At 47.5% G+C, this 12408-nt stretch overlaps 1 protein-coding gene across 12 annotated transcripts in view; it reads left to right on the forward strand.

Moving 5' to 3' along the window:
• Positions 1-12408, forward strand: part of DST (dystonin) — a 517500-nt gene that overhangs the window by 374047 nt on the left and 131045 nt on the right. For all 12 annotated transcript variants that reach the window (XM_061146340.1, XM_061146344.1, XM_061146341.1 and 9 more), the window contains 3 exons: positions 2261-2809; positions 6662-6838; positions 12070-12193. In XM_061146340.1, the coding sequence (XP_061002323.1) occupies positions 2261-2809; positions 6662-6838; positions 12070-12193 (850 nt within the window). The remainder of the gene's footprint in view (positions 1-2260; positions 2810-6661; positions 6839-12069; positions 12194-12408) is intronic.

Raw genomic sequence — 12408 nt, forward strand, 5'->3', positions numbered from 1 at the left:
AGTTCTGCTGTTTGCCTCTGAGCCTTTGTCTTTGGCATCTTGGGATCAGAGTGTTCTCTGAGAAGCTTTTCTGTTACAGGAACTAGAAAGTAAACCAGAAGAAGAGTGGGGGTGTTCATTACATCACAATTTCAAGAGGTTGTTTCAAAACCTGACTGTAACTGGGTCTTAAAATGAAAAATGTAACGACTTCCTAAAGGAGCCTTGTGAGTCAGTTACAGAGGAGTCAGGAAAGGTTAGGAACTCTACCGAAGGAGTGAAAAATACCAGGGTGGAACAGACACGTAGGCCAGGAAACCCTTGTTTTTGGCCATAGTATGACGTTTGCCCTTCTGAACTTCTTACTGCTGAGAAGATGGGAACCTGAGGAACTTCAGAAATTCCTGCTCTCCTGGCAGAGTGGAGAGATGGCCCAGAGGCTCGAGAGCCAGGGTTCCGGGCCAGCTCTCTGTCTGTGCCACGCATGCTGGGCTCGGTGATTCCCCACCGAAGCCTGTCTCCCCTCATCTGTAAAAGGGAAGGATGGACCGGGTGACTTACAGGGATGATTACACCTGTCCAGTCTACCGGACGGAGGTGTCCTGTGAATATAAGTCACGCATGAAAGACATCACCTGTGGGAGAAAACTCATTTAGACGAAGCACTTGCATATGTCTGCCACGCGGCAGGTGCGGTTACTGGCAGGGTGGGGAGCAGGACCTGGGAGTCTGTTCCCTGCTGATGTCTGGGATCGGACGTTTAAGGACGAGCTGCCCCATAGCAGCGCTCCTCGGCCCTGTTCACTTGAAGGCTCGCGTGGGTGCCAGCCCCTGAGTGCCAGCGCTTACGTTGGTCATGAGCAGATCGAATCCCATCCTGGTGCTTGCCTGCGAGGCTGAGGATGACCGGGCAGGCGGTAACCATCTGCATTCTGTGGGTGCTGGGAGGTGGCAACTTCTGGCTGAGTTGAGTTGGGGATGGGTGGGTGAGTGTGGGGTTGGGGCCCTCCTTCAGGGTTAATAGGATCACCAGAGAAGGGCCACACAGGAAAGGGAGATTGGTGGCAAGACTTAGAGGAGGTGGGGGTTGCCACGCAGGTATTTGGGGGCAGAGCTGGAGCCAGACAGAGCAACTGGAGAAAGGGGTCCCAGCACCGCCCGCGGGTGGGGGTGGGTAGAGGTGGGGGCCAGGTGCCTGGTCCGGGGGGACATCAAGTCCCAGAGGGGTTTGGAAGTGGTGGGAGCAGGCATCTGGCTTCAAGTAAGTCATCACAAGGAATGTGGAAGTGGCCCCAAAGGATTACTACACTTTTTAAAAATTGAAGTATAGTTGATGTACAGGGTTATGTAGTTTCTATAGTACAGCAAAGTGATCTAGGTATACGTATGTGTACACTTGTGTTTATATTCTTTTCCATTGTGCTTTTTACCACATTTTAATGGCATGATGGGGTGGATGGAAGAAGCCGGTTATGGCTGGAGAGGAAGGGGTCCCGGCCACCCTGAGGGCCCAGGGCGGGTAGTTGCGCACACCTGTGAGCAGCCTGCTCCTCACCTGTGAGCAGCCCGACCCTCACCTGTGACCCGCTCTGTGCCCCGCCTCCAGCGGGGACTTGGATCCCTGGCTGTGCCAGGCTCTGTGGGCAGTGTTCTTCCCACGTGGCTTCCTGTGGGCCTTTTGGCATATCTGTGACTGTAGGGTATTGTCCTCTTTCCACGTCGGAAACCGAGGCTCAGCCAGCCCAGGAGCAGCTCCAAGATGCTCCTCTACTGCGCATGCGCCTCTGACTTCCCTTGAGCTTCTCCAAATGTGTATTGTTCTTGCTTACTGCTTATCTTCGTGTCTTTTTTGACGCTTTCAAGTTATAGATTCTTTTTTTCCCATTAAGTATTTTTTCAAGATCATTTCCTAAGCAAACATCATGCTTCCTTGATCAATAATCAGGTGAGGACGCTCCCCGTCCCTTTAGGGAGCTCGTGAGGAAGGGACGAGCAGAAGGAGAGCAGGTGGTAGGTGCTTGTTTTCAAGTTGGAAGAGTAATTTGTTCTGTTCCTCCCCATCCTTCTCAAAGCGGTACTTGCTTTGTGCGCTTGCCTAAGTCCTTTCCAGAGAAGACTGGAAAGCCTAAGACCAGGGCAGCGTGCTCACAGGGGGGCCCCTCCTCTTGGGAAGCTCATCAACGGAAGAGACGCGGGGCGCCCCGGGGCGCGTGTCGGAGGCGGGGGTGAGCACCCCGCGCCCGCAGGCTCCGCGCCCTGACCCCAGCCCGCTCTCGCGCAGGCGCAGCACGCGGAGCTCGCGGCCCGGCACCAGGCGGTCCTCGCGGCCACGCAGGCGGCCCAGGCCTTGCTGGAGACGCAGGGCCACCACCTGTGCCCGGAGGAGAAGGAAAAGCTGCAGAGGAACGTGACGGAGCTGAAGACGCACTTCGAAAGCGCGCTGGCCGCGTCGGAGACGGCGGTGCGCCGGACGCGCTCCCTGCAGGAGGAGCTGCGGAAGTTCGACGCCGACTGCGGCGAGTTTGAGCAGTGGCTGCGGCAGGCGGAGCAGGACCTGCAGAACCTGGAGGCCGGCGCCGACGACCTCAGCGGGCTGACGGCCAAGCTGAAGCGGCAGAAGAGCTTCTCGGAAGACGTCATTTCGCACAGAGGGGACCTGAGGTACATCACCATCGCTGGCAACAGAGTGCTGGAGGCAGCCAAGTCTTGCGGCGGGAGAGAGGGAGGCGGCCGGGCTGATCGGGACCAGGTGGACACCTCTGCCGCCCACCGAGAAGTGCAGGGCCGGCTGGACCGCGCCACGGACCGCTTCAGGTCCCTCTACACAAAGGTAAGTGCAGTTTTTAAAATTGATGTCTAGTCGATTAGCAGTGTCGTGTTAGTTTCTGTGTACAGCAGAGTGACTCACACACACGTGTGTACATTCTCTCTGATATTCTTTCTATTAGGGTTTATCACAGATATTGAATATAGTTCCCAGTCCTATGCTGTTTATCCGGTTTATATAAGATAACTTGCACCTGCTGATCCCAGACTCTTAACCTTTCCCTCCCCCTGGGTAGCCACGGCTCTGTTCTCTATGTCTGTGACTCTGCTTTTGTTTCTCAGGCACCTTTGTGTCAAATTTTAGATCCCACGTGCAAGTGATAATCACATGCTATTTGTCTTTCTCTTTCTGACCAGCTTCACTGATCATCCCTGGGTCCATGCATGTTGCTGCAGACGGCCTTATTTTACTATTTTCAGCCTGAGTGGTATCCATTGTGTATAGGTGCCACATCTTTATCCACCATCTGCCGATGGACACTTGGGTTGTTGCCGTGACTTGGCCATTGTGAACAGCGCTGCTATGAACATGGCGGTTAGAGTGCTTGTCTGGATGTATGCCCAGGAGTGGTATTGTTAGATCACATGGTAGCTCTGTTTTTAGTTTTTTGAGGCAACTTCCTGCTGTTCTCCGTAGTGACTGCACCAGTTTACATTCCCAGCAACAGTGTAGGAGGGTTTCGTTTTCTCCACATCCTCTCCAGCATTTATTATTTGTAGACTTTTTGATGATGGCCATTATGACTGGTGTCAGGTGGTAACCTCATAATATTGACTTGCATTTCCCTTAATATTTAGTGATGTTGAGCATCTTCTCGTGTGCCTCTTGGCCATCTGTATGTTTTCTCTAGATAAATGTCTATTTAGTGCTGCCCATTTTTCAATTGGTTTTTGTTTTGTTACTGAGTTGTATGAGCAGTTTGTATATTTTAGAATTTAAGCCCTTGTTGGTTTCATCATTTGCAAATATTTTCTCCAATTCCATCAGTATTCACTTTGTTTTGTTTATGATTTCCTCTTCTGTGCAATTAGATTATTTCATTTTTAACTTTTTAATCTGTATCTATAGTTTTCACTCTGTCTTGTTAACTTTAGTTTTGGAATTAGCAAGAAATTTGAAAACCAGCAGGGAAAGAAGGCATTTGCATCTTGCTTCCATCAGTCTTATTCATCTGCTTTACTTCTGCAATATGTATTTAAAGATTAAGTATGTAAAGGTATTTATTTAGTTCCTGTAGTGTGGTTTCCAGGCAGCCCTGACTAAAACTCTGTACTACCCACTTTGACCAGCAGGTGGGGTGTGTATTTTGGCTCTAAGCAGAGTACATTGGCAAAGGAGAAAAGAAAAGATATACCTATTTGAATGCAGAGTTCCAAAGAATAGCAAGGGGAGATAAGAAAGCCTTTCTTAGTGATCAATGCAAAGAAATAGAGGAAAACAATAGAATGGGAAAGATTAGCAATCTCTTCAAGAAAATTATAGATACCAAGGGAACATTTGATGCAAAGATGGGTTCGATAAAGGACAGAAATGGTATGGACCTAACAGAAGCAGAAGATATTAAGAAGAAGTGGCAAGAATACACAGAAGAACTGTACAAAACAGATGTTCACGACCCAGATAATCACGATGGTGTGATCACTCACCTAGAGCCAGACATCCTGGAATGCGAAGTCAAGTGGGCCTTAGAAAGCATCACTGCGAACAAAGCTAGTGGAGGTGACGGAATTCCAGTTGAGCTATTTCAAATCCTGAAAGATGATGCTGTGAAAGTGGTGCACTCAATATGCCAGCAAATTTGGAAAACTCAGCAGTGGCCACAGGACTGGAAAAGGTCAGTTTTCATTCCAATCCCAAAGAAAGGCAATGCCAAAGAATGTTCAAACTACTGCACAACTGCACTCATCTCACATGCTAGCAAAGTAATGCTCAAAATTCTTCATGCCAGGCTTCAACAGTATGTGAACTGTGAACTTCCAGATGTTCAAGCTAGATTTAGAAAAAGCAACGGAACCAGAGATCAAATTGCCAACATCCGTAGGATCATCAAGAAAGAGAGAGTTCCAGAAAAACATCTACTTTTGTTTTATTGACTGTGCCAAAGCCTTTGACTGTGTGGACCACAGCAAGCTGTGGATAATTCTTCAGGAGACGGGAATACCAGACCACTTGACCTGCCTCCTGAGAAATCTGTATGCAGGTCAAGAAGCAACAGTTAGAACTGGACATAGAAGAACAGACTGGTTCCAAATCGGGAGAGCAGTACATCAAGGCTGTATTTTGTCACCCTGCTTATTTAACTTCTATGCAGAGTACATCATGAGAAATGCCAGGATGAATGAAGCACAAGCTGGAATCAAGATTGCCGGGAGAAATATCAATAACCTCAGATATGCAGATGACACCACCTTTATGGAAAAAAGTGAAGAAGAACTAAAGAGGCTCTTGATGAAAGTGAAAGAGGAGAGTGAAAAAGTTGGCTTAAAACTCAACATTCAGAAAACTAAGATCATGGCATCTGGTCCCATGACTTCATGGGAAATAGATGGGGAAACAATGGAAACAGTGACAGACTATTTTTGGGGACTCCAGAATCACTGCAGATGGTGATTGCAGCCATGAAATTAAAAGATGCTTGCTCCTTGGAAGAAAAGTTATGACCAACCTAGATAGCATATTAAAAAGCAGAGACATTACTTTACCAGCAAAAGTCTGTCTAGTCAAAGCTATGGTTTTTTCAGTAGTCATGTATGGAAGTGAGAGTTGGACCATAAAGAAAGTTGAACACTGAAGAATTGATGCTTTTGAAGTGTGTTGTCGGAGGAAATTCTTATGAGTCCCTTGGACTGCAAGGAGATCCAACCAGTCCATCCTAAAGGAGATCAGTCCTGAATATTCATTGGAAGGACTGATGCTGAAACTGAAACTCTAATACTTTGCCCACCAAATCAGAATTGACTCATTTGAAAAGACCCTGATGCTGGGAAAGACTGAAGGCAGGAGGAGAAGGGGACGACAGAGGATGAGATGGTTGGATGGCATCATCGATTCAATGGACATGAGTTTGAGTAAACCCCAGGAGTTGGTGATGGACAGGGAGGCCTGGCGTGCCGCAGTCCATCGGGTGGCAAAGAGTCAGACACGACGGAGCAACTGAAATATAAACTATCGAGTACTTTGCACCCTCAAACTTGAGAAAGGCATCTTCATCTCTTAAAATTCGCTTCAAAAGTGTTTGCTTTACATGTATATTTGATCAGTATTGTTTTAATACCAAGTGGTTAAGAGACAGTTTTCATTTCTGTTATTCTTGTGGACCAGTAAGAGAATTTTGTTTAAAAACAGCAAAAGAAATGAAAAAGAGAAAACATGCCCCTGTTCAGAGTATAAGCTGAATGGCTGACCAGGCTGCCTGTGTGATTTGCGGAGCATCGTTGGCTGTTGGCCGTGTCTTCCTCCTGGCCTGGATGCTTCCCTCCTCATGTTGATCAGTCTGTGCAGCATGGAGAAGCCATCTCTGCAGCCCCGGGGCCATCTCTCCGTCTGCCTGGTGTGTCGACTCCGCGAGCCGACCCCTCTGATGACTGACACCTAGGCCCTGCAGTCTGGCTGAAGACTTAGCCCTGTGCATGTGTTTTTAAACTGGTGCAAATCTAATCTTCTCCTCACTTTTATGGTGACTTTCTGAGTGGTTAGAGGAAGCATCTTCACATAAAGGAGAAACTCTCTGCCCTGTAGGTTTCTCTGACTGTGTTGAAGTCTGGTGTCTTATAGGTGGCATAACCCATGGGTCCTGGAGACTGTATGTAAAAGTAGCAGATTTTGATTCCTACTCTCCCTTTGCTTGATTCTCAGTGCAACGTCCTCGGGAACAACCTCAAAGACCTGGTGGATAAATACCAGCACTACGAGGACGCCTCGTGCGGGCTTTTCTCTGGGCTCCAGGCCTGCGAGGCCACAGCCAGCAGACACTTATCCGAGCCTATTGCCGTGGACCCCAAAAACCTGCAGAGGCAGCTGGAAGAGATGAAGGTAAGAGAAACAAGAGGGAGAGAGAGATCCAGCCCCGCAGTAGTCCCACAGGACACCTTGCTTTCCCCCCTACTTCCGTGATCCTGCCCGCAGGTCGGGGCAAGAGGGGCTGGGAAGGTGTGCGTGTCCCTCCGGGGGACTCCTGACTTGGTCTTCCGATGTCTGTCCGTTTTTCTTTCTTCTGCTCTGGTTTAGCTGGTCTGACACTGTTGGCGTGGTTTGTATCCCCCGCCCCCACCTGCCCAGGCACAGACCAGTCCTGCCCGGACCAGCTGTGGTCTTTATTCTTATTTTGTTCGTCACCTGTCTCCTTCATTGGCTCTGAGGTCCGCGGGACAGACACTTGGTCTGTTTTGTTCACTGCTGCGTGCCGGGGCCCTCGTGGATCCTCGATGACTGTTCACGAGTGGACGGGGGACAGGGGACTGTCACCGTCATGCTCCATGTGGGTTCCTGTTGAGTTGCCCCCTGATTCACAGAGGTGCACACTTCAGTTGTCACCTCGCCCACTTCTCAGAGAAGCCGCCTGCCCTTTTGAGTCTGCAGGTTTGCTGGGGGACTGTGTAATTGTGGGCTCTCAGCCACACCCCCAGTGGCCCAGAGAGTCCAGCCCATTTCATACAGTTCAGGTATATTTTCAAATCCTCATGTAAGGGGAGAGAATTTTTGAAAAAGTTTCTTCTTCTTTCATGTGACCAGTAATTCTGATTTTGAGGGATGTCCCGGGTGGTCAAGTGGCTAAGATTTCATGCTTCCACTGCAGGGGGCACAGGTTGGGTGGCAGGTCAGGAAACGAGTATCCTACACGCCAGGCAGTAAACTGAGTTTGTAAGTTTCATTTCTTAAATCTATCCTGTGTTTCCGTTTAGCAGGTGGATAGCAATAGATTATTTTCACCTTGATAGAAAATGAGCGTTAGTGCCAGTGAAACCACCGCCTTTCAGAATTTGGTTCCATCTGCTAGTTAGAGTCAGAAATGGCTGTGCTGTTAACGAGAGAAGCAGGTCCTCTGACTTCGCTGACCATTAGGTATTGCGTGAGGCCAGTGTCTTCTGGCAGGAGGAGTGCTGTGTCGTTCCCTGGGGTAAAGTGTGGCAGCTTAAAGCCAAGCAGAGACAGGAGGGAGGGCCTGGGGCTAGACGGGCAGCCCTGTGACTTCCCGGGTGGGGCTGACCCAGCGCTACCTGTGGCCCAAGCCAGGCCAGCCCCGCATGATGGAGCTCCCCCACGTCAGGGATGTGTTTCGGCCCTGAGGCTCGTGTGTGCGCGCGCGTGTGTGTGAGTGAGTGAGTGTGTGTGTGTGCGCACGTGTGTGTGTGTGTGAGTGAGTGTGTTTCCTTCTTGCCCTCAAGCCCGAGCACAGATCCATCTTAATGAACTTTTCAGTCCCCGCTGGATGACAGGTCCAAGGACAGTGTATGCTGGCAGAGGAGATGTTGTGACATAAAGGCCATTATTTTAATAGGAAATGTCAGGAGCTGACAATTATTAAGATTGCCGGTATTGCATTTAATTAGGAAGTTAGGTATTTTTAGCATTGGAAACTATGTGAAACAGAAATAATACATTTTTAGTTAGGTCTATACTAACAAACTGATTACATCCTTTATAGAAGTAGTTTTAATATAACTAAAGGGAAAAAAAGTGAAATGAATGCTATGGCTTTTTAATGAAATAGAAACGTGGATTAATTCTAAAACCTGAAGACTTCCTTGGTACACACAGAGGAAGGAGACGCTTCTAGTCTTAAGGCAGCGAAAGAAATAGAAAAGAGAGGAACGTCTCCAAGGAGAACGAATTCCACTTAAGCCACAGCGTCATTTTAGAAATTAAATGTGTGATTAGAGTTTTTCCTGGCACATGGCCATGTCTTCCTCACAGATTATTTCAACAGGTAGCAAGGATGCGTTTTTATGAGGACTAAGGAGCCTCCTTTTCTTTCCTTTTACCAACAACGTCTTGCAAGGAAATGGCACCCCACTCCAGTATCCTTGCCTGGAAAATCTCATGGACAGAGGAGCCTGGTGGGCTGCAGTCCATGGGGTCGCAAAGAGTCGGGCACGACTGAGCGACTAACACTTACTTACTTTTAACATTAATACAGACACATAAGACTACTACAAAATAGTCAGTCTTTTCTACGTTTTCAATACTAACTTCTACTTATATTCTGTTGTATGATGAATGTACTTTGGGGTACCCAGTGGGTTCACTTGAAATCTTTTAGGCCAATAGCACATTGTCAGTAGTGTTATTTTTCAAATCACCATTGGCTGTGCTGTCAGCAGTCTGATACCACTGGGCTAGAATGCTGCTTTTCAAAATCAGTGGACGAAATGAGATTTTTAGTTCCGTATGAAGCACAGAAAGACAAGACCCTGGGACCCAAGTAGAGGCCTGGGTTTGGAGCCAGGCATGGGACCGTGTCCCATGGATAACATCGACCTTCCAGGCTTGCTCTGATCTTGGGGAGGGTGATGAGTGGACGGAAATTTTTATGAGCTGGACAAGTGCCTGTGGCTTTATAAACTTCACTTTTTTCTGGTCCAGGCTGGAAACCAAGGTCATCATCTTGCATTGTTCCCTGTCACAGATGCTTCTTTCATGTTTTAATTTAATCGAAGTCCATTTAAAACAATATATGGCACTCATTTGATACTTCAGTTTGCGGTTTTGTAGTATTTACTACCGTAGCTAAATTAAAACCCAATAACATGTTTTTGTTTAGTCACTAAGTCATGTTGGACTCTTTATGACCCCATGAACTGCAGCCTGCCAGGGTTCCCTGTCCTTCACTATCTGCTGTCTGAGGGGCTCACAAAAGTATTCTATAGCACCACAGTTCAAAAGCATCAATTCTTAGGCATTCAGCCTTCTTTATGATCCAACTCTCACATCCATATGTGACTACTGGAAAAGCCATAGCTTTGACTTTATGGACCTTTGACAGCAAAGTGATGTCTCTGCTTTTTAATACGCTCTCTAGGTTTGTTGTAGCTTTTCTTCCAAGAAGCAAGCATCTTTTAATTTCATGGCTACAGTTAGCATCTGCAGTGATTTTGGAGCCCAAAAAAATAAAATCTGTCACTGTTTGCACTTTTCCCCCTTCTATTTGCCATGAAGTGATGGGACCTAACTTGTTAGGAACTAAAACCTATTGACTGTCTTGAACATCATTATGAAGAGAATAAGTATGGATGTTTTGAAGAGAAGAGGTAAAGAAGAGATGCTTTTTTGTAATCTATTTTAAGTTTTAGAATGGTTGGTAGGGCCATCGTTGGTATAGGATATTTTTATAAAACCGTGGTCACTTTTACACAAATTTATTCATTCGGAGACATTTATATACTAGGTCAGGTATTAGGTTTTATGAAGACACAAGGTGTTAAAACCCTGTCTCTGACTTTGGGGAACTGACATTCTAAAGAATGTATTTTTTGGAGATACCTTTAAACTTACTTCATTTCCTGTTAAGCTGTGTGAGGTGAACAAGCTGTTTGTGTGGCTTAGACTTCAGTCATTATAAGTGAAATTCCTGTTTTGAGAAATTTCTTAGAGTTAATGGCAACTAAACCTGTGGGAGAATTTCCCAAACTGACCATTTGGATGCGGATTCTTTGGTCTCTTGGATGAACTGTAGGATCTGGTACTCAGATCACAGGTCCCAAGCTGCTCCTTTTTTGTCGAACCATTGGACGTATGTGCAGCTGCCTATGTATCATCACAGCTTCCTGGATATGGGAATTAATTGAGAAGATTTTTGCCATTGGCTTTAGGCATTTGCTTTTTGTTATTGTTGTTGGAGGCTGAAATAGAGGAGGCACTTTTAAAGCCTTACACCTTATATCTTCATTTATTTACTTATTCATTTACTCATTTATTCCAGAAACTCCCATCAATGCTATGTGACCATTGCTGGGTGAGGCAGTAGTAATGGAACTTGGATAGTATCAATCCCTAGTTCACACGGAGGTTCCAGTTTGATCAAAGAGACAGATCACTGCAGTGATATTCACAGGGCAATTGAAGGAGCTCCTCGGGGCGGTGCTCCAGGCGGGGGTGGGAGGAGATGGGGGGCCCCCTGGCTGGATGTTCACGGTAAGAACCAAGCTCAGGGTTGCCTGCCAAGCTCAGTGCGTAGGGATGCTGGGGCCTTGGGTCCAGGAAGAGTGAATCTTTGAGGGATAGCTGTGTCGTGGGACACACCTGGAACCAGATGTGGATAAAGGTGAAACTGAACAGACTGAGGAATAGATTTCCTTGGGCCATTGATAGAAGGTTCCAGTATCCCCTTTATTCTGAAGCATGAGGAAACCACGAAGATTTTCAGAGGTGAGTCGTGAAGCCGGGTGTGTCTTCCATCAAACACACTGGGGACTGTATCGGGGGAGAAACTGGAGGGAGAGCGTGTGGTTAGGAGGCTTTTTCCAGTGAAGTGAGAGATTATCCTCCTGTGACTCAAAAATACAGAGCAAGAGCCCGAGTTTAAACACAGATGAAGCAGCTGAAATTGTCAGGGCTTGCTGCTTGGTGTGCAGACGGGAAGGAGGGAGGAGGCACCACCTGGGGACCGTGCAGCCTGGGAGGATGCCTGGAGCCACCCCTTCCCCAGACCTGGCCCGGCCCACCCCATGGAGGAGGCCTCCCTGCTCGGCCTCTCGTACTCGTCTTTGGCACTCATCACTTCCTGCCTTAGACCAGAGGACCCTGTGGCTAAGCTTTGTATCTGTGTGATCTTTGTTTTTTCGTAAAATACAGCAAGCTTTTTTGAAATTGGTTAGATGTTAAATAACTTCTGTTTCATTGATGAAAATGAATATGACTCAACGTTGAGTCAGGACGTGCTGAGAATCCTTAACTATCTCCTTACCTGGAGTCTGAAATATGGTCCCAAAGGTTTTCTGTTGCTTGTTTGTTTCTCATTTGTCTTTGTTTTCTGGAGGTTGTGGGGAACTTGGGGTGAGGGTGGAGTGTTTGAGGATCAGGATTGAGGCTGTTTATCGTGAGCAGATGCTGAGGGTTTGTTCCAGTACTGAATCTGGATAATCCCAAGTGGCCGGTAGTTGCCAGTGCCGATTTAGAACTGGCCTGGTTCTCAGAATTCTGGGGTCAGTTTCTGCTGATGGCAAACCTCTGTCCGATTTCGCTTTGTCTTACTGTGCACTGTTTTTTCACACTGGAAATCTGTTACTCAGTCCTACTGAGTGTAATTGAGGCATTTGATCCTCCAGGCTCTGCAGGGACAGATATCCAGTCAGCAGGTGGCTGTAGAGAAACTGAAGAAGACAGCAGAAGTGTTGTTAGACTCCAGGGGACCTTTACTTCCCGCCAAGAACGACATCCAGAAGACACTGGGTAAGTGTGCACAGTCCTCGTGTCTGGGCTCGCGGGCATGTTCTAAATGGTCTCATAATAGACACGGAGGCATCGCTCGCTAGTGCATTCCCGTCTCTCACCCTGAAACGGCTCCTCTTCGTCTGGACGAAGACAGGCCCTCCTTGGCAGGTGTGTTAGCATCTTGAGGGTGGGGACTGGTTGTGTGGTTTGTGAAGAACATAAGTTTTGATTTA

The sequence above is a fragment of the Dama dama genome, chromosome 7 (genome assembly GCF_033118175.1).
Source record: "Dama dama isolate Ldn47 chromosome 7, ASM3311817v1, whole genome shotgun sequence".
Classification (NCBI taxonomy): domain Eukaryota; kingdom Metazoa; phylum Chordata; class Mammalia; order Artiodactyla; family Cervidae; genus Dama; species Dama dama.